The sequence below is a fragment of the Gymnodraco acuticeps genome, unplaced genomic scaffold (assembly GCF_902827175.1).
Source record: "Gymnodraco acuticeps unplaced genomic scaffold, fGymAcu1.1, whole genome shotgun sequence".
Lineage (NCBI taxonomy): Eukaryota > Metazoa > Chordata > Actinopteri > Perciformes > Bathydraconidae > Gymnodraco > Gymnodraco acuticeps.
The window spans coordinates 3651352-3678443 of record NW_022989843.1 but is presented as its reverse complement, the minus strand read 5'-3'; the positions used below and the strand labels follow the sequence as shown (position 1 = coordinate 3678443).

Sequence of the window (27092 nt, the reverse complement as noted above, 5' to 3'; positions counted from 1 at the left end):
TTCCTATTATGGAATCACAGCTGCTTTGTTTGAGATTTCATAGTGGTTTTGGCAGATTCATCCAAAACATGTATCTGTACTCCCAGAAAATGCCCCAGGGTGCTATACCAGACACATTAATCATACACGCTGAATTATTATCTTTGGAGAAGCTAGATGGTTTCACCAGGTGACATCATAAAGTGCAGTATAAGTTCAGCCAGATCAGAATTTCAGGGAGTTTTTTATTTTTGTCCAAACATAGACTGGATTCTGTTTGAACAAAGTTCTAACATGTAGGATTCAACTGAGAGGAGATCCTTCTTAAAGGGGACCTATCATGCAAAATGCATTTTGTGATGTCTTTTATACATAAATATGTGTCCCCGGTGCGTCGGGGAACTCACGCAGCGTCAGAAAATAAAACCCTCTCTCTTTTCCTCCGTACCCAAATCTTTTAAAAACAGGGGTACAACGAGCGGATAAAGATTTGCTGCCGATCTGACGTCAAATCGGCAGCGGACCCACAGAAAATTGCTAACAGAAACAATGCCTGACGTATTTTGGACGTAATCTCGTCTTTGTTTACATTAGCAAGCCTTGCTAACACTAACCTGTACTGTAGAGCATGTGTGTTTAAAAAGCAGGAAATAAAAAAAGGAACTCAACTCAACAAAAAGCATTTGAGCTCCATACTGTTTCAAAAATAATCTTTGATGTGATTTGAGGATGGCGTTTTATCACAGCAGAATTTAACTTTATCTCCGGTAAAATTCTGATCAGGCATTAGCTCCGCCTCCTCTTCTTTCTTTTTTAAAGCTAAGGACCCAAAATCCGTGTTTTTCTAACAGGGCTGCATAAGAGGGGTATGAGCAGTATGGGCATGGCTACAATGGGTGAACTGTTTGGTATTTTAAGCAAAAAACTTCACAGACATGTTTTGTACAGGTATGGCCCAATGTTTCCAATATAGCATAATAGGTCCACTTAAAAGGAAAATTACACTTTTATACAACTTTTCTCTTATTTGTATAGTTGTGGCCAGTTAGGATAACAGTGTTCTTAATAATAATATAAACACTTGATGAGATCTGGGAAGACAGAGACATTGCTTAATTCAGGGGGTCGAAAATAAGCCAAAGCTTGAGAAAGATTTGTGAAAAACTAATTATTTTTAGGTATAAAGAAAGTGAGTGCATGTGAAATGTTTAACAATCTACAATAAAACTGTGTGCACTCAGCTACACTTACACTGAACAAAAATATAAATGCAACACTTTTGTTTTTGCTCCCATTTTTCATGAGATGAACTCAAAGATCTAAAACATTTTCTATATACACAAAATAACCATTTATCTCAAATATTGTTCACAAATCTGAAAAAATCTGTGATAGTGAGCACTTCTCCTTTGCCGAGATAATCCATCCCACCTCACAGGTGTGGCATATCAAGATGCTGATTAGACAGCATGATTATTGCACAGGTGTGCCTTAGGCTGGCCACAATAAAAGGCCACTCTGAAACGTGCATTTTTGCTTTATTGGGGGGGTCCAAAAACCAGTCAGTATTTGGTGTGACCACCATTTTCCTCACGCAGTGCAACACATCTCCTTCGCATAGAGTTGATCAGGTTGTTGATTGTGGCCTGTGGAATGTTGGTCCACTCCTCTTCAATGGCTGTGAGAAGTTGCTGGATATTGGCAGGAACTGGAACACGCTGTCGTATACGCTGATCCAGAGCATCTCAAACATGCTCAATGGGTGACATGTCCAGTGAGTATGCTGGCCATGCAAGAACTGGGATGTTTTCAGCCTCCAGGAATTGTGTACAGATCCTTGCAACATTGGGCCGTGCATTATCATGCTGCAACATGAGGTGATGGTCGTGGATGAATGGCACAACAATGGGCCTCAGGATCTCGTCACGGTATCTCTGTGCATTCACAATGCCATCAATAAAATGCACCTGTGTTCGTCGTCCATAACATACGCCTGCCCATACCATAACCCCACCACCACCATGGGCCACTCGATTCACAACATTGACATCAGAAAACCGCTCACCCACACGACGCCACACACGCTGTCTGCCATCTGCCCTGAACAGTGAAAACCGGGATTCATCCGTGAAGAGAACACCTCTCCAACGTGCCAGACGCCATCGAATGTGAGCATTTGCCCACTCAAGTCGGTTACAACCACGAACCGGAGTCAGGTCGAGACCCCGATGAGGACGACGAGCATGCAGATGAGCTTCCCTGAGACGGTTTCTGACAGTTTGTGCAGAAATTCTTTGGTTATGCAAACCGATTGTTGCAGCAGCTGTCCGAGTGGCTGGTCTCAGATGATCTTGGAGGTGAACATGCTGGATGTGGAGGTCCTGGGCTGGTTTATTGGTGGCTGGTGTGGTTACACGTGGTCTGTGGTTGTGAGGCCGGTTGGATGTACTGCCAAATTCTCTGAAACGCCTTTGGAGACGGCTTATGGTAGAGAAATGAACATTCAATTCACGGGCAACAGCTCTGGTGGACATTCCTGCTGTCAGCATGCCAATTGCACGCTCCCTCAAAACTTGCGACATCTGTGGCATTGTGCTGTGTGATAAAACTGAACATTTTAGAGTGGCCTTTTATTGTGGCCAGCCTAAGGCACACCTGTGCAATAATCATGCTGTCTAATCAGCATCTTGATATGCCACACCTGTGAGGTGGGATGGATTATCTCGGCAAAGGAGAAATGTATAAAGTGAATAAAGCCTTATTAGTTTGTCTGTTTTGCACATCCTCCTATTAATATCTATGGACGTCCTCCACTAGCTGTTTTATTGTAGAGATCACTACAGTATCTTCTTGATATTTTCTATTCTGTATTTCTATCATTGACCTTCTACTTTCCCCCTATTTTGTATGTAGGCTACTCTTAATATTTAAATGATTTCATCAAATATAACATATTCAATACAAAAATGCAATAACTTGCTTTAACCACTAGGTGGTTCGGGTTAGAAAACTGTCAAGTATACAGTGTTAACACAATAAATTATACTTTCCATTATAATTTCCAGTTTAGTTTATGATGGATTTATTTTGTTATCCACACATGTATTGTTTTGATATTTGTAACACCAAACATGGCCCAGTGGTCTAGTTAATAAAACATAATCATATCAAATATAATATTAATATTAACTTTATTGTGAAATTAAAACAGAACGGTAAAGAAAAATACAGTTTCAGTCTCTCGATTTGAAGCTTATGCATTGTACCATGAACTTGCATAGACCTGTAACAGTCAACTTGTGAGGAGTTGGAAAGGTAGTTTCTGAAAATGTTACAAATAACACACAGCATACAATGCCATAATAACTTTGTATTATTAGTGTAGGACACTTATGTATGTATAACATCTGAAGATGTGTAGTTTTATTCGTGTTTTCACATAATTTTACAGGATATTGCTATAATATTTCACATATTGTAGTTCTACACATTAATATCTGATTTGTAAAACATCATAGACAGAAAGGTATATCCGTCATGTAATGGTAACCTATTGAAATTCTGATTCCATAGATGTGTCTCCCATCACCCAAAACCCCTGACTATTCTCTCAACTCAGTATTTACATTTATTTAATTCTTTAATGCAAAGAAAATCAGTAATATCTTTAAAAACTACAAGTCCCTTTCTATAAGCTGTGCACCGTTATGGTGTAAATATAACTATAAAATAATCTACCAATTGGATCAAATATAAAAATCAGCTGAATTAATGTTGATACTGCAAGGAGACGTATTGTGTGAAGAGAAATTGAAGATGTTGTGTAATTGATGATATATTTATGATCCACGTCACGTATTCAGTTTAGGCGGCAGTTCTTTCAGTTTGTCCAAAGGTCTTCTAATCAGAGCTCTATAAATAGAGAACTACGGCAGATGTGTAATATTTAATGCAGCCGAACCGTGTATTACAATGCCGTTATGTGGTGACTTTCAAAGAGAAAAGCAAGCACTCGGAATAAAGTATTATTTTTTTAAATGTTTCACATTGCATAAACACCATATCCCAACGTGCATTGCAGCTAAAACATCCAATCACCGAGCTTCAACGATAGCTGAGGATTAGGGGTAGTTCGATGTTTTAGCCTATCAAAACCTCTGAAAAAAAATGTGTCTCAGAATCTAAAGGGAAAAACCTATGGGAAAAACACAAAAGCAGTGTACACAATTTAAACCAATTAATGTAGTGTAACTAACAAGGATAAACTGATGTTTTTTTGGGCATGAGTACGGCAGATATAGCTTTAAAATCATTTGACAGTGAGGGGAATAGTTTTATTATGAAAACTTCGAGACCGGAAAAACTGTTTTCATCCCGTGAGGGTTGACGCTAACTTTACATGGACGCTGCCGTTACATGTTCTCCTGGCAAGACCTCAAATAATCTTCGTAATATCAATCAAACTATAGATCCTACACATCCACTGGACGTGGATTCTAAAAGTACAATATACACTTCTCGCTAGAAATCTAATCAAAAAGCATTTTAATGGCCAAACTATCCTATAATTTAGGATTTTCCAGAGAGGGTTATTTGTGAATATACGACACTCCGGAGTATTTGCAGTCAACAGGAGCACTAGAGGTCGAAAACTTTAAAACGTGATTATAGGTCGTAATAAGCGCTTGAACAATCGACCTATTTGGTTGTATGAGTTGGAGGACTTGTTGGAAAAAAGTAACGGTCCAAGAATGGATGTGGTTAACAAAGTAGGGGGATTTGGCACAGTTGACCAAAACACACTGTTTTCTGTTCGATAAGTAAGACTTAAACCAATGTATCGAAACTGCCGAAAATGTTAAATGAGTCAGCTTTGTAAGGAGCACTTGGTGGTCAACTGTGTCAAATGCCTTCCTGAGATCAAAGAAGATAGCACCTACATACAGTATGGGCTCGTGTCCAACATACATTTAACCTTTTCCACAAAGACACAGTTAGCTGTCTCAGTGGAGTGGTGAGCACGAAAACCAAACTGCATTGGGTGGAGTGGAGCGAAACCTTTGTCTAAATGTTTGGCGATTAGTTTTGACACCCATTTCTCAGCTATCTTAGAGACACAGGGGAGGATGCTGATAGGTCTATAATTGGACATCATTGCCTTATTCCCAGATTTAAAGATCGGTGTCACCGTGGCCACCTTCCAGGATGATGGAACTTCCTTTGTGCTGATAGATTGATTCACTAGCATAGTCATTGGTTTTATTAGACCGTCGATATGTGTCTTTATAAAGTTGGTGTCAAAATCATATGCATCCCTAGCCTTAGAACCTCTTAACCCTTTCAACCAACAATGCCAAACTATCTCTGGTGCCAGATCATCAATTGTGAATAATTACTTTTCTTTAAAGGTTTTGGAGATCACACAGAAAATGTGAAAAAGCAAGACGTCATTTTGGCCTCAGAGAAACTATAATTCATGGACTAATCAATTAATTAATTAATTAATCAATATAAATAAATAAATAATCATTGAAGAATAAGTTATACAGTATGCTTTTCTTTTCTCATTCAAATACAGTTGGCTACCCCTTAAGGTAAGATCATGTAATGACTTTTTTTCTTTTTGCTCCGCCTGACTTATTTTTAGCCATGTGGCCGCCTTCCCAGACCTTATCAATAAGAGAAAACTACAAAACAACACCCAAGTTATATAAACCTGGAATTGCTTTTTAAGGACAAAAATGCAATGTACTGCAAAACACACACACACACAAACATGAAGCTGGAAACCCACACACAAAAGAAGAAAAGTAGTACAGCAGAGGAGAAACAGAATGAGCAGTAACCAATTAACATCTCAGCGGATACCCTGGGTCCAATCCCAGAATATGTGTGAAAAGCTACCGCTGAGAATGGGTGCGAGATTTCTCTCTTGTGCACATAGAAAAACACCCCAGAAACAGGATAAGACCAAAGATAACATGCTTATCCGTATAGGCTGATGCTGTATTAGGATTATTTTACTGAAAGTGTGCCTATTCTTGTTCTTGGATGAGAGTCAATCACTGCCTCCACATGCATCTCTGTGTTCTTTTACTGAATTGAAAGTAAATTACCAGGGGTGTACTGAAAAGCCTCTGAAACCAAAAAGAACTGTTTCCAGGATGCTACCTGACTGTGTGCGTGTGCGTGTGCGTGTGCGTGCGTGTGTGTGCATTGTGTCTAGCAATCTCTAGCGTGTGTGTTCTGCCAAGCCTAAGAAAGTGACATATCAGAGTGGCTTCCTGTATCTATAATTCATAGCGCAGGCTCTAAACAAAGACCAGAGTGTTCGGCTCCCATCAGACGAGCTGCAGGGGAACAGCACTGTTGCTAAAGCTGAAAACAAAATGCAGCAGAGAAGCTAGGACCTGGAGCTAATGGGAGGTATTACAGACTGTGATAGTTGGTAAAAGCACACAGTCTGACGGATACATGTGAAATAAGGAATATTATTTTCATCTCCGTCTTTTTTCTCTCTCCACCCTGATGGATTTTCTCTGACCTACATTATCAGGAAACAGACAGGCAGACATGTAAACAGGTCGGAATATGACTCACTGTGCTGTCTACACTTTAACAAAAGCTTTTTCAACACTCTCACATGTTCTTTTGTAGTGATAGACACCTGTAATCATCCCACACTCACCACGAGGACAATAATGCAAGATGTACAAACTCCAATCATTTCCGAGAGAAAGATGTAAGATTTAAAGCGTCTAGTCTTCTACTTGTGCGTAAGCTTGACAAATTAGTCAAATGCTCATCTCAACTAAAGATAGCATTTTTCTTTCATAAATAAAGTGGGGTGATTGTCAAAAATACTTTCATTTTAGTGGAATTGATGCTTTGACAGAGATGACTGTGTAATAAAACATGTGGATCAACATTAAAAAGAAATACCTATTATTATCATTCTTTATATATACAGTCTATGCTATCATTATTTAGATACTATTTTCTTTATTTCCCATCATAATTTTTGAGTCAGTTGATTTAGAGACACAAACATTTGGTGATTAAAAAACCTGGTATTAAGCCAACAAACATGTATTTTTATTGATTATTTTGTATCTGTGACATGCTAAGATGATGATAAATATCATGGAGTCAGCAAACTGCCTTATCAACATCAGTAACACAATACAGTAATACAGTATCTGCCTAAGGTTGGCTAGCATAAGCCACAATTGGTTCATGGTTACACCAGACAAAATAAAGCTGCATCAGCGAGGCCCTGGGTGTACTGCTTGAATAAGAGCAAAGGGTGTATTTATTACTTTAGATTTCAGCTTTCAACTGGAACTCTGAAGATAAGTGCGAGTCATTTGTCAATCAAAAACCTGATTCTATTGTGTAGTATCTATGGGTGCTTTTGGACCGTATCTTTAAAAAGCAGAGATCAGTTTTTAGATAACTCAACTTTAGTTCTGGGAAAGTGTGAAGGCATTTGGACTATTTATTGATTATTTACTGACTAAATATTAAGTTATTAATTCATTTTAAATACAGATAATTATAACAATAATCTCAGTTGCTTTGCCAAAATCTTTATAAAGATACTGAATGTTTTGGGTATGTGTTAACCAGAAAATAAGTCCTTTGAAACACTTTTAAAATAATGCAGCTATAATAATGAATAAATAATGAAGCTGCTGTTCTTAATGTTGACATCATATTTCAGTTTCAGTAGCATTTCATAGGCCATCACGTATTATACACTTGATAACTCAATAGGACATACAATTACTTCTATTTATTCAGTGTATTGAGATGTTTTGACGGCTCCACAGGGCCTTTCAGTTTCAATACCTCCATTATTGGCGGGACATGTGCTGTAATTAAAACGTTACATATTGTTAGAAGCAGGTGACTGGTGCTCTGAACACAAATTGTCATGGGCTTTAGCTATCAATGTGATGCTTTCTCTAATTATCACAGAGAAAGATGAGCCAGGCGTATGAGGTGGGGGGTTGATTTCATAAAGATGTAAAGGAAAAAAAGAGTGGAGACATACAGTGAAGAGAGGTGTGTTGAAAAAATATAATGACACTAAGAAATTGTATAGACATGGCAATGATAGAGGGGGAAAAGGGGCCTTTTATGACTAATGGATGGGTAATTTCTTATCCATTCATATGGACCCTATGACTCATCCTTTAGAGCAGCCAAAAATAGCTTTCTCACCAACTGCACACACAGTATGTTCTCGTTCATTCGTTTAAACTCAAACACTGAGCAACAATCAGAGGATGTGCAGCATAAGGTAGGAGAGTGTTGGAAGTTGGGAGTTTCATAGTGCACAAGAAATAACATGTAAATGTGTTCCAAAGAAACAGGATTAACTTTAATACATGGTTTGGAATCGAAAAACATCCCGATGGCTTCATGTTAGCATAAGAGGCCTGAGAGCTTACATGAGCTATAACTGCATTGTACTGTATCTGTAATGTAAGACGGTTAACAATGAATCATCCACTTGGCTCGACTTGTAAGAAGGTTGTTTGTCATACAGATGCTGTGACAAAGGTCCCTTGCAAGAGTCATACCGTTGTTGTTGTTGTTGTTGTTGTTGTTGCGCTTATATATCAAGAAAACAATTGTTCCGCAAGGATGCCAAACTACAGGGATGTACTGACGTTCAACAATAATCAAGCTGCTACAAGGAAATCAGTGACATTGGTCAAGAGGGAAGGTATACAGAGAGGCGCTGTCCAATCGAGAAAATTATCTGCCCAGAAAATAATATAGAAACACAGGAAGAACAAGATAAATATCAAACTATATACTTGGATAAGCAGAGTAAAATCTATTTGAATGTGTTCTTCTGTAAATTATAAAAATGTTTATTTTGAATACAATGTGCATGCCTTTTTATAATAGTGTTTACTTTGCTGTAGCAACGTGAATGTCCCTTTGTGGGACGAATAAAGGAATTCTGATTCTGATTAGGTTTAAAATCATGGTGCACAGTGTATTCTTGCTAAATGGACCATGACTAAGGTAAAATAAATATCTGCAAATAGCCCGGTGCTTTCACATTGTTTGTTCACACCTCCCACACTTCCTAGATGGAGGGTGCAAACATTGAGACAAATCACATTAAGCACCTAAAAATTGCCGAACCCTGAATTGGAACGACTAAAGCTGGCAGTTTTTCCGTGGGCAGACGGAGCTCTGCCTCTGCGGACTATTTATCCAAAGCTTACTGTTTACAAGACTTTCAGCTCAACCCTCCAGCTTTTCAACTCGTGAATTTAGGCCATGCCCACACCAATGAGAATACATCTGAAAATCCACTAAACATGTAAAGCAGGTTCCTGGCATACTGGCCAACACAGTCATTTTCTAACAGCTTGCTGTCCTCATTGAGAAATCAGAACAATACGAAGAAATATCTTCAAAACGTTCGCCTGCCTTAAACGCCGGTACTTTCGGCTCCTTATTGACTTGATGATCACAGAAAGGGGTTGACAAACCTATTAAAATATGTGTGTTTTCCCATTCCCAACGGCAAAATGGGGCATCTCTTATTCAATTGATCCAACCTGGAGAGACGAAGAAAATGTAAGATGCTGGTGGGTGTTTGGTACCATCACTTCATCAACTTGTGTCAACCAATAAGAAAAAGGGAGTCAATAATGTAAACTTACACCAAAGCCCTGATCAAACATTTCCTTAAATTCCTGCCTGGGTTTCAAACCCAAAATAAATCGTTGTGTTTAAGAGCGTCTAAATCATAACGCTTGATGCAGCAAAGCCAGGGAATGGGGACACCTAACATCTCCAGCGCCAATATAAACAACCTAAGGAGCACGGCAGGCTGTGAGCCATAACAAGATGATTATATCCATGGCAGCCAGTTACCGTCGCATGATAAACACAAAGAGGAAGGGGCCATGTCAGGTACCAGCCTCCACTGCCAAGCCCATAAACTGTCTATTATCCAACAGAGCAATGGGAAATGATGGGCTAGCTGAGGAGCTGATATCTGTTTTGCATTCCAATCTTAGTTATCAAGTTTTACAAATCAAAGCTACTTCCAAACTTCACGTTCACCTCTGAATCTGCTTACTGCAATGTGATTCTGAGAAAGCATCTGAAAAAGCTGTGTCAAACCTTAATCTTCTAAATGTGTGTGGGGTGGCTTTACTAAGAACTGAAGCTAGCCAACATCGAGGAGTGTGAGCCTTAACTAACCATCGCCGTGCCAGGGTCTAGGATAAGTGGCACTCAACCCCTTCAGCCAAGGGCTCAATTTTGAAACAGTATGCATTTTAATGTATTAGGTTGGCACAGGGTTGCAGTAGGGGGTCATGGGCAACCGAGCTGTGTGGGAGTGTGTGTGTGTGTGTGTGTGTGTGTGTGTGTGTGTGTGTGTGTGTGTGTGTGTGTGTGTGTGTGTGTGTGTGTGTGTGTGTGTGTGTGTGTATGTGTGTGTGTGTGTGTGTGTGTGTGTGTGTGTATGTGTGTGTGTGTGTGTGTGTGTATGTGTGTGTGTGTGTGTGTAAATGAGAGAGAGAGAGACGAGTAACGGCTGCTATTCACAACTGTAAGGCTTGACGATTGCCAAGGCAGCCGGCCTGTGCCCCCATGGTATGTAGACACTGTCGCTCTCATGCACAAGGAGAGGAAGGGGGGGGACAGAAGTGAGTGTGTGAGAGAATGTAAAAGGAAAAGCCCAGGGATAGTTGGGAGAGTTTACAGTACATCTTGCAGGAGACAACCTCAGCAGCAGCTCCAATAAGGAAAAAACATTTCATCACAAACCGAGAACACAAAGCCAGACATAAATACGGTGTCATCAACAAACACAGTGTGGTCATGATAGAAAACAATGATGTTTTCATTTCTTTGCAGGTCTTTTCAGTTCATGCCAGAACACAAAGTCAATTCTCGGTTGAAAACTAAGATGGAGTTGTCTCATTTACTTGAAAACAACATTATGTAACTATTTTACCTAAAAAAAAAAGGTTGTACAATCTCCCGGGATAAGAGAATAAGGTATGGCAATATGAAAATGTTATTTTTCTTTACGATGTCCTACAGCTGCTCTGCCTTGACACACATACAAAAAAGCTTTACTCGTTGCTAAATTAACGCTAGCCGCTGATGTAAGCTAGTTAGCTGTCAGCTAATTAAGCCGTGCTGCCAGGACTATAGGACTGGAGCAGGAAGTTCAGGCAAAGGAACCAGATTAATAATATTAGCTGGCTTGCTATATTTTATATGGTGGTCATATTCCAACTTATTAACACAACAGCATAAGTGAATTGTACTCTGAAAGGGAAGGGGCCATTTACCATTTACTATTGGTTTAAATATCTATTTAAATCATAATTATAAACAAAACCTAACAAAACCCGGCCTTAAACCGATGCGGCAGGTAGACCGATCCTTAGATCATTTTCTGAAGCAATACTTTACCTTTCAACAAAACAGTCAAACACCAGTGTAGCATCAAAGAGGTTTGTTGTTCAGTAATTCTCTGGTGACAAGTTGTTGATACAGGCGGAGGAAGCGCTCTGTGCCCTATCAATGCATGTCGGATAAAAACAGTGCCAGGCTCCAACCCACTTATTATAATCATTATATCAAGGAATGGAAGAAGTCTAAAGCTCATATCCTTTCATTGCCATTATTTCCGATAGCGGAAGGCAAGCAGACTGTTGTCACATGAAATTCAGAAAACAAAAGAACACTTCAATAATAAGACCTGGGCATGATGTGATAATACATCTGCATTACTACAAATATTTGAAAAAACTGCCTATTTCCCTCATGTATGCATATCAGCCAACTTTCACTGGAATGAATGGGTGTGATTTGGCTCTGTGCTTCTGCAATCAGTGCGTCTTGTTTAAAACGGAAAGAGATTTCTCACCCCTGCATAGTTCAGCCGAGAGGCAGAGCAGCCTCTCTAAAATAAACTCGGAAAAACTGAAAGAAAAAACACACATTCACATCTGAAAATATCAGTGTTAAGCACTCTTTCACCATCGCTCCAGGCTAAGGCAAAATGGCACCGCATTATCAGGGGATTAATGATTATTTTACAAACTGGGTGTGAAACAAAGCAGGCTGAATATCCAACAGGAGTGGGAGATGTGCGAATACAAGAGGGATGTTAAATCAATGAGATTTAAATGAGAGTTGCTGTTGGAATTGCAGGGTTGATGGCTTCTCTATCTGTGTGTCAAGCATGTACCGTGGATGTGCTGAACAACATCCAAACATCCCCAAATCCCCCAGGCGCCTTTTGAGAGGCAAAAGAATCTGGGAACACGACTGGCTGAAGAAAACAGGAGTGGAGGTTAGGGGATGTGGGGGGGGGGGGTGCAAAAGGGAGATATAGAGAGTGTGTAATAGAGAGAGAGAATCAATGGGTACCTCCAGAGAAAATAAAAGCCATGACATCATCGTATGGCAAGAAGCAGGGAGTGGGGTGGCGAGGAGTAGGGGGGGGAGAGAGGGAGAGACGAGGGCACCCACAGTCACCCATTCTGCCTCTCGGGGCCCATCCTCTGGAATGGATAAGAGCCGAACAATGCGCTCTCAATGAATGGGATCCCAAATCCCACAGGAGAAAAACAAATCACCAGTGGGAAAGGGGGAGGGCGAGGGAGGGGTGGAGAAAGAGACAGAGGGAGATGGAGATGGAGAGAGAAAGGGAGAGACTTTAAAAAGATGTGCACACAAAGCAACAAAGCATCTTGGGACATGTAGAGCAAGGCAAGTAGAGATTGAGACAAAGCTGCCTTTGTCCCCCCCTGACTGGTGGGTGGCTTGGTGCGAAGGATTTGAACTTGGCAGCATTTACATTGGAGCTCTCCAATATATTGATTGGGCCATGTAATCCCTCCGATGATCAATGAAAAGGTTGGATCAACTCTGGGTGTGTTGTTTGCTTTACATGACAAGAGCATGTGGGAGGCAGGAACAGGGCTTTACGTAACTCGTCAGGGGAGCTTTGAGAGTCGTGTTCAAAGTTTGGCCTGCTGCTCGAGATGCCGGTTGGAAGGAGACGTGTGAGGGAGGGAGGGATGTTCAGGGACCCTCTGATCACAGCACCTCCTCGCAAAAGTCAAAAAGGGATGTTTAATTGCATTCCTCATCACCCCATGTTAATAAATAAAGTCACATCCTTCACTGGGAGGGATTAATTTGTGTGCGACAGTGTTCATGTCTGTGTGTTTTCATGCAAGTGTGTGTGCTTTCAAACAAAGAGCTTCCGTTCCTCGGTGATAGCAGCACTGGTGCTGTAAGCCAGAACAGAGAAAATAAATTAGAATCACAAGAAGAAAAGTCTTTCATGTCTGATGCTTTGATAACGAAAACAAGCAGGTTCTCACAAACTAGAGTACGTTGGCTTATAATTTGGAGATAGCTGGGGACAACTTGACACAAAGATTTCAAACAGCAAATGGAAGATTCGCTCATGAATAAGACACAAATAAAAAGGAAAGAAGGGAAGGATTGCAACATTTATTTTTGGAATAAAAAAAAGAAGCAGTGTAATGTTGAAAAAGAATAAAGCAACTGTGATAGAGTCAAAGACGCCTATAGACTCTGATCTGGCAGAAATATGATCTTTCTGACAATTCAGAAGCACTTGTGTATGAATGAGCCCAATTAACAGCAGGGCTTCTACGATACTTACAGACACTCATACTCGGAGACATCTGAACCAAGATACAGCTGGGACTATTATTTGTCTCGTAATTATTCCGCATTTTACTGAAATACTTTGGCATCATGAAAAGTGAGGGTAGTAAAATGATTTTCTTGTTTCAGTGGCTACAAGAAATTGACAAACTACTGGTGCAGTGTAATTATTTGGCTGCAATTAAAATGCAGTCTTACTTACTTATACGTTTATTTTAATTGAAAAAGTAGAGACGGCACAATAGGGAGACCCAACATTATTATTTTTATTTTATTGTACCTTTATTTAACCAGGATAGGTCTCATTGAGATTAAACATCTCTTTCTCAAGAGAGTCCTGGCCCAAGAACAGCACAGTTTCAGACAGTTTTACAGTTACAGACAATTAAAAAACACACAATCACAACACAGTCATACACCAAGTTTAGCCAAAGCATTTACAGACAGCGGCCTGCTTCAAGGTCAGTTAAAGTTGCTTTGAGTGTGTTTAATGAGACCAGCTCTCTGAGTTTCAGCTCAGTTTGAAGCAGGTTCCAAGCTTGAGGGGCAGCGTAACTGCGCCCTTTTCCCAAGTTCAGTACGGACCTTTGGTACAGTTAAAAGGAAAAAGTTCTCGGAGCGAAGCCGATAAGATCCTGTGCATTTTCTATTTATGTACATCCTTAGATAAGGGGGAAGAGCACCAAGAATAGCCTTATATATAAGGATGTGCCAATGTTTCAGTCTACATGTGGTCAGGGAAGACCATCCAACATGAGTGTATAGATTGCAGTGGTGCGTCAAGGATTTGACGAATCTCAGTGCACCGTGGTAGACGGTGTCCAGCGAGTGAAGACACTGAGAAGATGCATTCAAACAAACCACATCTCCATAATCCAGCACAGACAGAAAGGTTGCAGACACTATTCTCTTTTTGGCCTCGTAGGAAAAACAAGACTTGTTTCTAAAGAAAAAACCTTTTTTTTAAAAATGGTATTCTTAATTTTTTCAAGAGTTCCACAATGTGTGGTTTAAAAGAAAGCGAATTGTCAATTATAATTCCAAGATACTTATAATTCCAAGATACTTATAATTCCAAGATACTTATACAATCACTAAAACTCAAGGGTACAAGTCTCCAGAAATAGCCTGGAGCAAAACACTGCATCTCTACAAGCTGAGAGGTGCTTAGAGAGACAGCATAACCGTAAACCTTCATGTTAAGGGTTGGAGGTTTTTTTTTTAATCAATACATTCACAAAATCTAAGGAAATGCGAAAAATGTGAAAAATGTTTTTTTTGTCCGGTTAACAGCCTTAAACCACAACATCTTCCGTTAGAAATCATAAAAAGCATAATCAACATATCTACAAAGTCAATCTCATGTTAATGGTCAACAGCTTCACTGTCCTATCAAGGACATTCAGGACTTCCTCTTGGAGAAAGCTGTCGTTGCTCACAAATTGCGATTGAATTCTTAAGGGCCATGGGAGAAACACAAGAAAGATCTATTGGGGATTTTGTCTTGAAGCTGCGTTCAGTTCATTTTTCCCTTTTGTGGATTGAAACTCAAAAGAAGTTTGATTTATCAATTCACATCAAGTCTGTCCGAAGCTACCAGTAAAACATCCTTTGAAGTCGGGCCCAGCATGTGGAAGCTACATTTGCTCACTAGCTCTTACCCTGTGTCTGCCTGGCGTACCCACAATACATATTGAAATCTGCGATGGCTGCCTTGAAACTTAATGGATGTTCTGTATTATAGATGTCACCCTACGGCGGTCGGCGGAGCAGTGGCTCGTTCCAACGCCACGGGACTGAGACACAGAAAGAGAGAGAGACACCATGACTGGCAAGGGACTGCAACTCTTAGACTCATCAATGCAACATTCAGTGTGTCAACTTGCATATTATTAATAACAAATAATGTGAATGCTGTGGAATAGAGAGATCTAAAACAATGGTGGTAGAGGGACACAAAAAGAGTGAGGCAGCGCTCAGTCAGGGTGCCCCGAGCTCATCACTGTCTTCCACATACAGGAGTATAGTAGACTTAAATAGGGCATGTAAAGGGAGATCAACAGGTTAAAAGATAAATGTCCCCCTTTCTTGGAGACCTTTGTGTTTTTCTTTAAATACTTTATAGCAACTAATCACTCTAGTTGCTTAAAGTGCTCAAGGGTTAAAGGGAACTATGTAACCTCTGATGAAGGGTTGTCAGAATTCATGTGGTAGTGCTTAATCAGAAATACAACAAAACAAAAACAAAAAAAGAATAGCTGTATACTCATGTAGGCTTTCACCATTCAGGTTTGTTTTTCTTTGTGATTTTACTCTTTTGAAATAAATGATTGTATGTCAGCGTTTATCTTCTGGGTAGTCATTGAGCAGTTTCCTGACGTCTCTCTTAGCTAGAGAGTATACTCTGAACAGATATTAAGTGAGGGATTGACTACGGAACAACTTCAAGTTTTGTTTTAGACATGTCTGAACACGAGGTAGCAGCCAGAAAGGCGTTTGTACTCTATTCTCTTTTCGCCCAGCTTTATCCCAGGCACAACTCACTGCAGGCACAACTCAGAATTAAAATGGGTAAACTGTTCATTTCTATCTCAAGGCCTGTGCAGTTGGAAAATAACTACATCTAGAGCCTGGATGAAATGCTTAGAAGAAGAAAAAAGGTACAAGTACAGATTCCTGATGCTTTTAAGTGTGTTGATGATCGAAAGCTCTGCAAACCAATAATTACTACAAATCTAACCGCATAATTTGAGGAGACGTGCCCAGGGTTCTTACACCTTTTCCAAAGTCAAATTCAAGCACTTTTCAAGCATTTTCAAGGTGCATTTTCAAGCTTTTCAAGCAGCTTACAGCGGCACTTGTCTATGTCTGTCTGTCTATGTGTGTGTGTGTGTGTGTGTGTGTGTGTATGTCTTTGTGTATGTGTGTCTGTGTATGTATGTCTTTGTGTATGTGTATGTATGTCTTTGTGTGTGTGTGTGTGTGTGTGTGTGTGTGTGTGTGTGTGTGTGTGTGTGTGTGTGTGTGTGTGTGTGTGTGTGTGTGTGTGTGTGTGTGTGTGTGTGTGTGTGTGTGTGTGTGTGTGTGTACAGTATGTATGCATTTATTTTAAGTTGTGTACATTTCTAATATGTTAAAAAGTGAAATGTATCTTACCAAGTGGTGGCCCTGAGTCCCCTGCAGTTTTGCTTGCAGAAAGGACTGCTCCACCCCCAGACAAAATGCCACACCCATATAATTCCCTAATTGTATTGGACACCAGCATTTCAGGTGACATTGTGTATGTGTATATTTAAATATATATATATATATATATATATATATATATATATATATATGTAGAGGGCCAGTGTGAGATCGAAAAAAGTGGTTTGTTGCCTGAGGGCAACACTATGCCATAGATAGAGAGTTAAATACAATTTTAAAATACTTGTACTTTCATTTTATGCAACTGTGTACTACACTTCTACTCCACTAAAGTTCGCCACTCTGCTGTTCCGTAGCGCTGCTCCCCCTCCCTCCGGCTGAAATTATGAATATATGGCGTATAGTAATCAGATAACACGGCAGGGTCCGTTACAGTTTGTTTTCATCTGATTTCAAATAAACAAAGTCTTAGCTTTCAGAATATTAAACTTGTTTCGGCAAATTCAGATGATAAATACAGCTTTGAAGCTTGTAAAGGCATAATTACAAGCGGAGAACGGAGTAACTTAACGTCACAGCAGGCATAACAACAGCTGGTGTTTGTCGTGAGTGTTTTCCCCGGGAAATAAACACAATACACACAAACGCAAAAATACACAAACACACACTCGCGAGCTTCCCCCAGACCAGTACAAACGAAAATATGTTTCCTCCGTTAGAAAGCTAGGAATATCCTCTTTCCAACAGTGTATATAACTCAAAATGTGTCTTCGGGTCAATGCGACTGATTTCGATGGAGCAAGTTTAGGCACGAACTACCAGTAGAAATACATTGCTTTTAAAATCATTCTGTGTGACATGAAACACCACAGGATGGCGACTGACATAGGTACACGCTCCTCTGAAATTATTGTCACCTGCATAAGCAATCATCCCACATTGAGTTCGCTAACGTTACTAGCTTAAACAAACGTAACATGCAACGTTAGCCTAAGCCAAAATGCGGCTTGCCTTTCATGTGGCTCGTCAGCGCAAACTCTCCCATCGAGAACAACTGATTTCTTTTTTGCAACCTTTGCATGGTTTTAGCCATGGCTTGTATTTTTCTTCGGATAGTCAACGCTCGTTAAAACAGCAAACTCCTGGCATACTGTCATCTCTATATCACTCTCATTAGAATGCCCAGGTCACACAAACAAAAACACCTGCAGGTCGCGCGCATAGCGCGGGAAGGCCGGAGCGGGGCTGTTTTATGTAGAAGCGAAGCAATTCTTTTCTTTTAATCTAAAAAGCGAACTATTCAGTCAGACAGTAATTTATTGTAAAAGTAAAGCATTTACATTTTCAAGCACTTTATCTCAATTTCAAGCACCATTCCCCAAATTCAAGCACTTTCCCAACCTTGAAAACACCACGTCAAATTTCAAATTTGTGTGAGGTCATGTTCCTGTGTGCAGATGTACTGCCAATGCTTCCTCAGAACAGCAACTTTCCACTGAAGCCGATACAAATTCAGTTTAGGGAAATGGCAGCTCCCCTGGGTGAGGTGCGACACTGACTTCTGCCTGGGAGCAGACACAGTGATCTATCATTTCAATAAATGCTGTTTTGGAGGCAGAGGGGGGAAATGTTATGAAAGAAATTCCCCTTGAGATGAAATATTTCAGTGAAAACTGAAAAGAATCCAGACATCCTAAAAAGCAGTCTTATTTATCCAAATATGTCTTCTAACATATCCTCCACTGTTATACTGTATGTCACGTTTTGTTTGGGGAAGAAGATGTGAAGCTCCCTGGCAGCTCTCCCCCCCCCCCCCCCCTCCTCCTCAGGGAGAGTGTTAATGAAGCAGGAGGCTGGTCAGATGGGAGAGACTCTGACTCTCCACTTGGGTTCCAAGCAATCAATAACATAGAGACGGCCACCCTCGCCGTCCTCTTCTTCTCTCCTTTTTTTTCCTTCATCCTCTTCGTCTTCATTATTTTACTCCCTGTACCCTTCATATTTGTTTTCACCTCATCTCCCTCTTACATCTTCCTTGCTACCTACCCTCCCCTGACCCCCGCACCTCAACTCCTCTCATTTCTCCTGCTTGCAGTTTTGCCCACCCCTTCCTTTATACTGTTAGCAGTGAGGAAGTTATACATCGGCCTTGTAATTAGTATGACACTTGCAATTGAATTTCACTTTGATTCGCATCTAATTTACTTCTCAGTCATCGCAGTGTTTTGACATTCAAGAAGTTGTTACCGAGCCTCAGACTTTGAAAGAAAACAAACTCACTCTCAGGAAACACTAACCTGAAAATGAAGAAACGGTGCAGACTCACATTGCTTTGATACAAAGTTAAATGAGGTATCCTATCCATCTCTAAGCTCCATCAATGCCGCTGAGGGACTCTTTCCCACCTGTGAGACAACAGTGCCCCCTGCAGTTCACCAGAGGACGTGCACCACAGTCATTTTCACTGAAGTTGATCCCTCTCTACACTTTTAACCAGCCTTGTTTTAGCCCCCCAGCTATCTCCTCCCACAAGGGGAATTGTGTAAATGGATTTAAATAAATGAATGCCTTTTATGCTAGCCTTGGGAAAGCACAGCAGAAAATAGTCCAACACAAAACAAAATCCAACTGCTGTCGCATTCACAAAGATAAAAAAGAACATGTCTTTTTTCTAGCTTCCGCCTATAGGCCCACATTTAAGACAGCAGCAATTTGAATATGTCATGCCTAATTCCCCGTTTAGGCTGAGCTGGCGTTCTCTAGGGACTGAATACAAAGCAGTGTGAAAGAAAGACACTTGACTAGTCAGCTGGAACAATACTATCCAGGCTCGGAGGATAATCAGCCCCTCCATTTTGAGACCAAATCTGCTTTAAAAGAAACCAGTCATAACTAAAATATCCAGTATCCATGCCAACAAACAGCAGTCCTATTTAGCATTTCAAATATGCAGAATATATTCAAAATATTTGTCAAAGCACTTGATTAATCCTATCTCACTAAGTATGTGGGCATTTGTGATGTTGGTCGAAGAATCTCATTGTTAAGTCTAGATAACGTCTTTTTTATCAAATCAGGTGGTTTAAAGGCTGAAGATTATTCACAGTGAAAATGAAACAGAGTTCTCACTCCTTTCTCTACAGAAACAGAGCAATCCTGCTCCCAGAGGAAAACAAAGAAATGAGTGAGGCAGGCTCATGAGGTCTTGGCTATTAGAATCACTACATAGCATGAGCTAATTGGGATCCAAATACACTCTACTGCATACAAATGAATGGCAACATGGAAATGCTAACGTGGAAAGTCTAAACCATATGTGTGTTGTTATGTTCCTTTATACATATTTAGGGCAAGGCTTAATTGGGATGCTGCACCAAAATCCTTAATATATTTATTAAATGTTCTCTAATGTAAATTCAAACATTGAGTATTCAAACTGAGGAAATGAAAACATCACTAGTGACTTTAATAAGGCAAACATCAAAGTATAAATCTCAAACATATAGTAAACAAGCTTCAATACTGTGAGTATAAATGGATACAGTTCAATGCTAGTTGCAATACAACCCTCCAATAAAAAGGCACAAACTGTCCAATTGTAGCTGCAGAGGAAGTCTTTCAGAGCACAAAGACCCCCTGGAGGTTTCCGATAACAAGCTCCTTGATCTCTGGTCTTTACACTACAGTTACTCTGGAGCCAGATGTACGTCTACCTCTGGGTCAAGACAGACACCAGTGGGATTACCATCTATTAGCAGAGAAAGAGGAACAGCTTGAAGATGCCTCCCATTTGGCACAAACACAGAACAGATCTCTGATTGCAGAGGAAAAGAAGTGAAGAGAGAAGAGGAAGAAAAATAATGACGTTGTGTGTTGTTGTACCTCAGAGTCCTCATTGCGGAGTCCCAGTTGGAGGACGGCGCTGGGAGACTTCAGTCTGGCTTGGCTGGACTGGGCCATCTGCAGGTTCAACTGCCAGCCCACATACTCCAGCTGCAACGCACAAAAGAGCCAGTCTTTCTTTAATACTGATGTAGTTGTAATAAAGCCTCACAATCTAATTTATAAATGTCCGACACATTTTACAAGACTAAGTGAAAAACATGGCAGTCACATTTATACTATAGAATAACAGTGAAGGGTTTCTGATTCAAAATATGCATTTGTTTACATTTTTGAAATATACATTTTATTTGACCTAGATTTTTCCCCGTTTTGATTATTATTGCTTTATGTTTTTGAACGCGCTTTGTAATCGTTGATTTGTCCAACTGCTAATTAACTCTATTATAAAATAATTATCATAAATGCAAACAAGCAAGTAGAATACATTGATAATCAAACTGTACAAGTAAATCACACTTTTGTACCTCTCCTATGTAGGTAAAAGACATTATGTTGTATTTGTTCTAAGGCTGCTATTTTCATTATCGATTCAACTGCAGATTATTTTACAATTAAGCTATATCTGTCATTTTATCGTAGATGACAAACTGTTGTGTTTTCCACAGTCTGAAAACCAAACAATGTTCAATTTAATAATAATATAACACCATATCTCACATTTGAAACACCTGGAATCGAGTGTTTGTCATTTTGGCTTGACAATTTTAAGCTATTATTTACTTTTGTGATATTTGCAGAAACCTTTTGTTTCCGTGGACTTATTGATTAATCAAGACAAATATCATCTCAGAATCGTACTAGGAGTTTTTGTCAACTAATTAAAAGGTTTTGTCTCATACTTTCTCTTTCTTATTTTCTGGGACTTCAAACCGAGACTAATATTAAAAACATGTTTCTTTAATTGAAAATAGAGTGTGCACAAATTATTAATGGCTTTATTGCTGACCATGTACTGACCGAATAATCACGAGTGATCACTGTGTTTATGAATGTATGAATATGGTAATTATGAAAGAGATTAATTAATTAATCAAAGTTTAAGTTTCCCAGCTTCATTTTGTCAGACTATTGGTGTCAGTGTCAGTGTGCTGAAGCAGTGTGAAAGATGAGCAGCACTGAGTCAAGGCAGGGCAGTTAAGTGTTTTATGATGCAGAGCGAGGCCATATTAATAACCATGTGTGACTTATTGGGAGGACAGGTGTGAGGTGGGGAAGGGCGGGGCTACGTGATTCACAACACGAACAGCCCACACATTAGCATGAATAAACATCACAACTCTATGATGTGTTCCTCATTTAACATTCAGTATATGCAAAGACGTTACATCATAGTATGCATTATCATACATATAAATGATAAAATAAAGGATTAATCATTAAAAAAACTAATATACAGTACCATATGAATGTATATTATGCATTTCCTGCTCCATCATGTTAATATGTGTTGGTAGGTGTTCCAAGTAAACTCATTTAAAAGGAAGAGCAGGTAATTAAAGTAATCCTCACTGTTGTTCAGCGCAGACAAAGACACATCTCTTAATTCTGTGTAAACAGCAGCATTGATTGAAGCAGGAACTGGGCTAATCAATCAGGCAGCTGGCAGACTTGTCCAGTCTAGACTAAAAAATTAATTAAGATTAAAAAAGCAACCGTATAAGACAAATTAACTTGTTACAATTTTGAAATATAAAAGTACAGACTGGCATTTCCTCTAACACGTTGGCATTTGATTGTGAATAGCAAAAATGCATTTGTAATAAAGATAAATAACCCACAAATATAAAACATATCAAATGTTAATTATTCTTGTTTCTTTCGTGGATTAAGAAAAGTCTTCATAATAACACCTCTAGTCTAGTGGGACAGCGGTTGAGAATTTCCTGACACGTCATATTTTGCGAATATGAGAAAGCAGAGACAAGTTTAGTTTGGTGAATGTCAAAAGCTAAAATCCTGTAAGAAGAGCATTACATCTTTGTCAAAGTCAAAGAAATAGCTAAACAGAAAACGCCTGCTTTCTACTCACTAGAAAAAAGCGGATAAGAAAACCTTAGGTGTCAGTTATAAAATCAAAGCGGTAGCAGAGGTCGTCTCAAGGAAAAATGGCTTCCACCGCCTTCTGATGGCAGCAACGAATTCATGGGGGAGACGAGAGAGAAATCTGACGTGAGAGACCCAGGCAGGGGAAATGACAGCAGCAACAGCTCCAGCATAAAGTGACTGATGTGTACATGCTTCTTATTTACTCTGTTAGATCTTAATTCCCTTGACTTTGTAAGGATTGCGTTTGAAGTGTCAGCGCGTAATCAACTTGTAGAGAGGAACACCTTCTTTTCAGTTTATGTGACAACTTCTGTGAGCTGTGTGATAACTCTTTATGATACAAACAGCAGGAATGAATTCAAACAAAAGCAGGTCAGCGTTGATATGGATAGTCACGACGTTGATACACAATTTAGTATCAAGAGACTATGATGTCCCACTAAAAAGGGATGAAACCATGCGAATAAGTAAGCTATACTTTCAATCAAAAAGTGTCTGGGAGAGGATGAATCTTACAATTGCGTTTAGAAACAAGGTCAGGTTCAAATGGTGCTGTATCAGGTGCTTGTAAAGTTCAGAGTTAGAGGCGAAAAACATGCGAATTAGCCGTACCTTCTTTGGGGCGAAGGTACTGTGCTTTAGTTTCTCCACCAGCTCAGGTGCAGCTGTGGCCCATGCTTGAGAGAACGCCTCAGCCTTGTCTGGGTCAAGATGTACCACCTCCAGCTGTTGCTGCAGAGAGGCCGGCTTCACACTATGATACACTGCCTACAATAAAAGGAAATACAGATTAGAGAAGTATTTTAACTATAAATAAAACTGCAATTAACCATTTTCACAGGTTTAACAGATCCTTCATATCGTCATATTCCTATTTCCCCCAAACACATACAGTACACCAATCTATGATACAACAGTGACCCCAGCTGGAGAAAATGAAGCACAATGTGATCCACACTAACAGTAACAACAGCAATATGCTAATTTCTATCTTGTGAGGCTCTTATCAAGTCTCGACATATTGATTTACTGAGAATATGCAATCTAAGAGATGTGGTCAACAATGGTGGGTTGTCTCTTTTCATAAGCATGGTTTGTAAAGGGATGCACTGATCTGTCTCTCCATCACTTTCCATGGTCATAGAAACATTAATTTCTCAGTTAAATGCATGTGTGTAATGTAAACAATCCCAGGAGATAAATATAAAGTGGACATGCATGTGTGTGTGCAATGAAACAACATATATAAATGGTTAGTCATCATATTCCTTCTGTTTCTCTCTGTTAACTTAGTTTGTTTTTACAAACGACTCAAACCAAACAACACTTAACCCTGCGCCCTGCATTTTACCCCCAATGTCCATCTTTATTTGACCTCCTCTATTAAAGCTAATATCTAATGTTATATAAAATATGTTTTCAAATAACCAAGATGTATCTATCAAAGAACTCCAACATTGCAAAATGAAAACCTTTCACAATCACGTTATAAACTCAAATCAAGTAAAACCCTTTCAATAGTGTAGCAGATGTCGGACGACCACACCTGTTCAAGTATAAAGGCAGCAGTTTCCAGGACCAGATGGAGAGCCTGTTTATCCAATGAGAGAGCAGTCTGGAGCTTTTCTTCCTCCTCTTCACTGAATGTACGCTCTCCCTGTGCAGAAAGCATTCATTACTGTGTCTGCTTGAAAATATCCACAGAAAAAATAAAGAAAATGTAAGTGAGAATTGATAAATGATTGATCATAAAACATATGAAAAAGGTTTAGTATAGTTTAAGTGTGGGCGTCAGAGACCAGCATATGTGTAGCCATTTAGACAAAATATATCAGAGAGGGTTAACTGATGTGAATACTTTTTTAACAGCGGACATTTTGACTTGACAGGGCAGAAAAGCACTATTTAAATGAATTAACATTAAGAATAGCTCTTTGCTTGTTAAGTGCAACAGGGAGACATGTTAGTGCTAAGTATTTCAAAACATCAAATCTTTTTGGTTACTCCTGGGGATTACATGCTCCGACATTTCAAATGATCATTTAATGATATATTGTTATAAGACAAACATGTTTACCTTCTCTTAGCAAATCAAAAAGTGAAAAAACAGACACAATGTTCTTGCAGTAAATGACTGACCGCTGAGTATTGTGTAGAAGCAGCATGATCAACGTGTGTGCATTCATTAAAGCTGAGTGTCAGTAATACTCCAGCAGGTGATTATGCACTCTGCGCTCTGCCTCACAAGCCTCTTGTCTTTAACAAGTCCATAACGCTGTGTGGTTGCTGTACCTTCAGATGCAGCTTCTGTATGATGCGGGAGATCAGCCTGGAGAACTTGTTCACATCAATTGCGTTGATAAAAGTTACAGCTTCTTTTATGCTGTTTGGGAAGAAGAGTTGCAAGTGTTAATATCAGCGGCGCAGAAAGCATCAGAATCAAAGTGCACTGCCCAAGTACATAAGACATATCTCAAGCTGGTTGTCAGTTCATTTCAACACATCCTCTATATATAGATGAAATAGCAGCTTAAAGGTTGGGTGTACATGAGTTTGAGTATAAAGACTATTACGCAAACACAGACATAAAAGTCACATGCAGGTACAGAGTAGGTATGTTTACCTACCTATTTCAATAGCTGTACATATGTGCATTCAAAACTAAGGTAGCAATTTTACAAAGCTCATGTACTCAATCAAACGGGAGCAGTCAACATTGTCTTTAGGCATGTAGTAGCACTACAAACACTGATGTATTTCAAACTGTCAGTTCTGAGAAAATAGGTGACTATAGGCCCAGTTTGTGCATGTTACATAATGATACTGCTTTACTCTTGAGCCATTTGTATGTGAGCATGAGTGAGTGTATATTTTATTTCCGTCATCTAAAAAATAAAAACGACTTATAATAACTATAGTAGCACTACAAATAATGTGTTACTATGGCATATAAAAGCACCCATTTCGAACATTTGTGACTTTTAACCCCCAACCTCTTGACATTTTTACTCAAATGCACAGCACTTCATTACTATATTAGAGTCACAGTGTCTTTGTTTTATAATATTAGATGTGGTTTGATATCCCAATGCTGCTGCCTAGTTTGAACCTAAAACAATGCATCATAGCTACAATATGTTGCAAATGAAATATAAGTGTAAAACCTTGTTCTGCAAAGTAACTTTTACATTTTATTTGGAGCCTTTTGTGATATTTTTTATTAATTTACATGTCCCTCTTAAATTCCTTATAGGAGACCATGCAAAGGGGATTGTCTACATCTCAATGCTGGCTACCAAAAATACTTATTTTTGTAAATGTGTTTGGGTGTGATAGCAGACATTGGCATAAGACAGCCTGTGTAAACGTCTCCCCCCAAAAGAGCAAAGCAGTAGGATAAAGTCACGGCTTAATGAAAAGAGCAGTAACACAAGTAGTCACCGAGACAGGGTAATGTGTTTGATAATGTCAAGTTATGCACCAAGTCACACTATGGATCACTTTGAGGAAGCCTTCTTTTCTCGTCATAAGACTTAACTATCATAACGTTAGCTAGACATTTTTTATTTTATCTGAATTTAAACAAACAGAAACTGCCCACCTTTGAGTTTCTTTTATAAAAGAAGTCATTGTTGGCTGTTGCGTTCAGAAAATGAAAAATAAGAGTAAAAAAGTGTCAAAGCAGCAGCAGCATCCTCACACTGTTGTCATTCCTTCTTCCTGTTGTCACGAGACGACTCACGTGACAGTCAAAGCTGCGCGATAATGCGCAGTGAAGTACAGGATCTTGAACAATAAATATACTAAAGAGATTTATTTTTTTAAACATTTACTTTGGTGTCACTGATGAGTGATGACACATCGGTGTCGACACAGATTTTACATTCAAGCATATGTGACCGTGTAATATATGGAACTCGCCGGAGCGTAGTTTGCGTTAAAGCTGCGCAGAATAAAAGAGTCTGCTCCAAGAGTCACTACGGAACTAGCGATGGACAAACAGAGCCGGCAACAAAAAAGCGAAAGCAGTATTATTTACAGCCATGATTTTCAATCGTATTGAACAACATCCTTTAAATCTTAAAAATATCTTCAATAATTCTCCAATACAAGGTAATGTCCCGAATTCAAAAGTGTACATAGTGGCCTCTTTCAGTGTTGTTGAATATGTTTTTAATCTGCTTCTAACACTAACAAAGACATCAAAGAAAAAACAATTGTGTAGTTTGGCAATTTGGGAAGATTAGTGACATAAAAGAGCATGAAAAAAAAAAAGTACCTTTAAATGACATAAGAAGAACAATCTTCCC

General features: G+C 39.4%; 1 protein-coding gene across 2 annotated transcripts in view; it reads right to left on the bottom strand.

The window, feature by feature from the left end:
- Positions 1-26554, bottom strand: part of commd10 (COMM domain containing 10) — a 57205-nt gene extending 30651 nt beyond the window's left edge. The window contains exons 1-6 of one of the 2 annotated variants that reach the window (XM_034236494.1): positions 26384-26554; positions 25075-25165; positions 24329-24439; positions 23395-23550; positions 20713-20823; positions 20342-20578 (exon numbers count right to left, since the gene is read on the bottom strand). In XM_034236494.1, the coding sequence (XP_034092385.1) occupies positions 20540-20578; positions 20713-20823; positions 23395-23550; positions 24329-24439; positions 25075-25165; positions 26384-26412 (537 nt within the window). In that variant the 5' untranslated portion in view covers positions 26413-26554 and the 3' untranslated portion in view covers positions 20342-20539. Of the gene's footprint in view, positions 1-20341; positions 20579-20712; positions 20824-23394; positions 23551-24328; positions 24440-25074; positions 25166-26383 lie in introns of those variants that run through there. The other variant, XM_034236489.1, reaches the window with a different exon arrangement.
- Positions 26555-27092: the final 538 nt, after the last annotated feature.